The sequence below is a fragment of the Brassica napus genome, chromosome C1, assembly GCF_020379485.1.
Source record: "Brassica napus cultivar Da-Ae chromosome C1, Da-Ae, whole genome shotgun sequence".
NCBI lineage: Eukaryota > Viridiplantae > Streptophyta > Magnoliopsida > Brassicales > Brassicaceae > Brassica > Brassica napus.
Window position 1 is genome coordinate 38,087,006 of NC_063444.1, and position 4,952 is coordinate 38,091,957.

The window sequence follows — 4,952 nt, forward strand, 5'->3', positions numbered from 1 at the left end:
ATTTGATATATTAATATTTATACATGAATTAATCTTATAATATTATATTTCAGTTTTTACAATATTATAAACATATATAAATATATTTATAAATATTTAATTTATGTATTATATTAAAAAATTAGTATTTTTTTGTTTAAAAAATTATTTTTAATTATTTTGACGGATCCAGATCCGGATCCGGATATCCGCGGATAATATAATATTGAGACGGATATCCGAAACCCGAATATCCGGAAACCACGAATCTGGATCCGGATATTAAATCTACGGATCCGACGGATCCGGATCCGGTTACCCTAAATTTCCCGGATATCCGGATCCGTCTCACCCCTAATACCAACCAAACACGGTGCTGTCTCTAAACAGAGAGAGAAACCCTAGAAACCAAAAGAAAAAGAGAAGCAATCGTGCCTCCTTCTCCTCCGACCACTCGCTTCCTCAGATCGCGTGAACATCACTCGATTTCTCCCTATCATCTCGCAGATCCAAACCCCAACTCGCACCGATCAGCGCGTGCTTCTTCCTCCTCCTTCTTCCTCTTCCTCCTCGCGACTAGATTTCAGATTGGTCTTTCCGATTCTCCGCCTTGTTCCCCAATCTCCGCTTCTCTTCTCCGTACAAGGTAACTCCAATCTCCGCTTCTCTTCTCCGTACAAGGTAACTCCAATCTCGTCTTCTTACAGTGAACTGCTCTTGTCGTTTCGATCAGTTGCTGCAATTAGATTCTGTAATAAAAAGAACATGCCTTGCTGTAATAACAAATCACTACCTTCAACTACTTTTTTTTTTAGAAACTAATGTGTAATGTGTTTTGACCTAAACTCAACGAAATGTTACAGTGCTTGTCAATGGACATAGATCTTCGTCTACATTCAGGTGACCAAGGTGCTGAAGAAGACAGGGGACTTGACAACGTCCTGCAGAATTCAGACATAGACATTGGCAAGATCGAGGAAGATGTCATGGCCGCTACAACCGGAGAATTGGTCGACTACACAGAAACCGTCAACCTCGAACCACTTAACGGCATGGAGTTCGACTCACACGGCGAAGCATACGCCTTCTACCAAGAGTACTCACGTGCCATAGGGTTCAACACCGCGATACAGAACAGTCGTAGGTCCAAGACCACGAGGGAGTTTATTGACGCTAAGTTCGCTTGCTCTAGGTACGGTACTAAAAGAGAGTATGAGAACAAGTCCTGTAACAGGCCGCGAGCTAGGCAGAGCAAGCAGGATCATCCTGAGAGTAATATGGCTGGTGGTTGTAGGAGGACTTGTGCGAAGACCGATTGTAAAGCGAGTATGCATGTTAAGAGAAGGTCTAATGGGAAGTGGGTGATTCATAGCTTCGTGAGGGAGCATAACCACGAGCTTGTCCCCGCGCAAGCTGTGACTGAACAGGCGAGGAGGATCTACGCTGCTATGGCTAAGCAGTTCGCTGAGTACAAAACCGTCGTCGGGTTAAAAAGTGATGCGAAGAGTTTAGGTCGGAGTTTGTCAGTGGTGGAGACGGGAGATTTCAAAGCTCTGCTTGAGTTCTTGTCGCGGATGCAGAACTTCTTTTACGCGGTGGATCTCGGCGATGATCAGCGTGTGAAGAATGTGTTTTGGGTAGACGCGAAGAGCAGAGGCAGCTACGTTAGTTTCTGCGACGTCGTTTCTCTTGATACTACCTACGTGAGAAACAAGTACAAGACGCCGCTCGCTGTTTTCGTCGGCGTGAATCAGCACTATCAGTACATGGTCCTTGGGTGCGCTTTGCTATCTGACGAGAGTGCAGCTACGTTCTCTTGGCTGATGGAGACGTGGCTGAAAGCGATGGGGGGACAAGCTCCAAAGGTTTTGATCACTGAGCAAGAGGCTGTAATGAACTCCGTGGTTCCTGTAATCTTCCCAAACACTCGGCATTGCGTTTTCCTCTGGCATGTGTTGGTTAAAGTCTCTGAGAATCTCAGCCACGTCGCCAAACAACACGACGATTTTATGCCGAAGTTTGAGAAGTGCATTTACAAGTCATGGAAGGAGGAAGACTTTGCGAGGAGATGGTGGAAGATTCTTGCTAAATTCGGCCTCAAGGAAGATCCGTGGATGCAGTCTTTATACGAAGACCGGAGGAAATGGGCGCCTACCTACATGACCGATGTTCTCTTGGCGGGGATGTCTACATCTCAAAGAGGTGACAGTGTCAACGCTTTCTTCGACAAGTACTTGCACAAGAAGACCAGCGTACAGGAGTTTGTGAAACTCTACGATACAATTCTGCAAGATAGATGCGAAGAAGAAGCCAAGGCTGATTCCGAAACGTTGAACAAGCAGCCGACAATGAAGTCTCCGTCGCCGTTTGAGAAGACCGTCTCCGAAGTCTACACTCCCGCCGTGTTCAAGAAGTTCCAGGTCGAGGTTTTGGGAGCGATTGCTTGTTCTCCAAGGGAGGAGAACAGAGATGGAACATGCTCTACTTTCAGAGTTCAGGATTTCGAAACCAGCCAGGAGTTTGTGGTGACGTGGAACCAAGCGAAGGCGGAAATCTCTTGCATCTGTAGGCTGTTTGAGTATAAAGGCTACCTCTGCAGACACACGCTGAACGTTCTTCAGTGCTGTCATCTCTCTTCCGTCCCCTCGCAGTACATACTGAAACGGTGGACTAAAGACGCGAAAAGCCGGCAGTTTTCAGGAGAGGCTCCTCAGCAGTTGCAGACGAGGATGCAGCGGTACAACGACTTATGCCAGAGGGCGTTAAAGCTGAGTGAAGAGGCGTCCTGCTCTCAAGTGAGTTACAACGTTGCGTTCCTCGCCATTGAAGAAGCTTTGAGAAACTGTGCCGGTGTTAATAGAAGTCTTCCGGATGCGGCCAGCTCACCGACTCGAGGTCTGGTTTCTGTGGAGGAGGATAACCAGAGCAGAAGTGCAGGAGGCAAGACAAGCAAGAAAAAGAATTCAACGAAGAAAAGAAAAGTAACTTCCTTGTTTTGAAATCTCTGCTTGCGTACAACTTGAGTTTTTTCTTTCTTAGCTTGGCAAAGTCTTATGATTGCAGGTGAGCTCAGAGCAGGAGGGGGTTATGCCGCAAGTCACAGCGCCGGAAAGCTTGCAACAGATGGTATGTCCTTTTGTTGATATGTCGTATCAATCATCTGTTAAACCAGAGTACCATTCCCCTAAGTATATGATAATTTGTATTTGCAGGATAAGTTGAGCCCAAGGACAGTTGGCATAGAAAGTTATTATGGAACACAGCAGAGCGTGCAAACTATGGTAATCTATGCACACAAAACACATGTTATTGTTCTCTTATAAATTATGCAGTGTGGTCTGATTATGTGTGTGTTTTACAGGTTCAGCTGGACTTAATGGGTGGGCCAAATCGCGATAACTTCTATGGGAATCAACAAACTATTCAAGGATTGGTATGAATAATCGACCATCAACACCTATCTGCAACTAGTTTCTGCTGTTTTTTTTGTTTGTGTATTTTAACTTTGGATTACAAAAAAAAAATCCCAACTGGTTTTCTGTAGCGGCAGTTGAACTCAATAGCACCAAGCTACGACAGTTACTACACTGCTCAGCAAGGCATCCATGGACAGGTACCTTGCTTATTCTCGCCTCTTTCAAGAGCATTGTTCTATTCGTTTACCAATTTAAATTTGATCATTCTCTACTTTGTTCTTTCTAGGGAGTAGATTTCTTCCGTCCTCCAAACTTTTCTTACGATATCCGGGTAAATTTTCATTTCTAATAACAGATTTATCTCTCCTTTTTTCATGTTTGAATCTACTGCTCAATCTTTGTTCATGGAAACACATTTTCATTACTGTAACAGGATGATCCTAATGTGAGGACTACCCAGTTGCATGAGGACGCGCCTAGACACTCGTAAACCAAACTGTAGCCTAAGGGCGATCAAATCTGAAAGAGTTCAAAAATCTCTGCAGAACAGGAGCCAACATGTACTAGAAGAAGCTCATTTGGCAATCAGATTTTTGGAACAGAACAGAGAGCATGCTCTGTTTTATCAGCTCAAGTGTTAAATATCAGATGTTGTATTGTTAATATTGTCTGTGTTTGTATTTGATATGATCCCCAAGCTTGATCATTGACTTTTCATATTTAGAGAGACAAAACAGTCTTTAGAGGATATTTCTCTGTCTATATAACTCTTGTTAATTCTTTCGATCAAGTTTCTTAAATTTGTAGTATCATGTTAGTTCTGATTTTGAATCACATACAAAACTGAGTTCTAAATGCGAAAGTTCAAAAACCAAAAAAATTAAGTGAACCGAACCGAAAACAGAATCCACGGGCCTAATCCCAACCAATGCAAAGACACATTACTTTAAAGAAAACTCTAATTTCAGAAGGTCAAATCCATCTAATTCCGTATATATAGAGTTCGTCGTCTTCTAAAAGTTCAAAACACAAGAGCTGCTTCTTCTCTATCGTTCTCTTTGATGCTTGGTTTCACAATGTTCACTATATTGTTAAACTATGGGTTTAATCTGTTTTAATTGGACTCTAAAACATTAAATATGGTGTAACTATATTTCTAATGGATTTTTTATAAACTATATTTCTAATGGAACTGCATAACTAAATTGTCAAAAAAAAATATGGAACTGCTTAAAAAAAATACAATATCCCTAAATTTTGGTATTTTATGAATAATTTACAGAAATATATATACGTAATAATTTACAAAATGAAAACTGATATATAATTATTATATATACGAATTAACATTATAATACATAGAAAATCAACTTTTAAACAATATTATATAAATTAATTATTATTTATTCAACTCCTACTTATTATTTACTTAACAATTACAACAGTGACTCAAGGTTTTTCGGGGTCCGTGGACCAAATTATTGTTTTTAATTTCATAAGAAATATTTATTTTCCTGTGAAATTTAAACTATTTTACAAGTCTTAAAATAATATTGA

At 41.2% G+C, this 4,952-nt stretch overlaps 1 protein-coding gene across 3 annotated transcripts; it reads left to right on the plus strand.

The window, feature by feature from the left end:
• The first annotated feature begins 342 nt into the window (after positions 1-342).
• Positions 343-4,204, plus strand: LOC106396279 (protein FAR-RED ELONGATED HYPOCOTYL 3). Of its 3 annotated transcripts, none has more exons than XM_048744419.1 (8): positions 343-660; positions 843-2,960; positions 3,043-3,105; positions 3,192-3,260; positions 3,341-3,412; positions 3,524-3,592; positions 3,682-3,726; positions 3,829-4,204. In XM_048744419.1, the coding sequence occupies exons 2-8, from the start codon at positions 852-854 to the stop codon at positions 3,883-3,885; spliced, it is 2,484 nt and encodes an 827-aa protein (XP_048600376.1). In that variant the 5' UTR covers positions 343-660; positions 843-851; the 3' UTR covers positions 3,886-4,204. The 3 variants fall into 3 exon arrangements, with proteins under 3 accessions (XP_048600376.1, XP_048600375.1, XP_048600377.1); XM_048744418.1 differs by having other exon boundaries at positions 343-625; XM_048744420.1 differs by having other exon boundaries at positions 343-625; positions 3,530-3,592.
• The last annotated feature ends 748 nt before the right edge of the window (positions 4,205-4,952 follow it).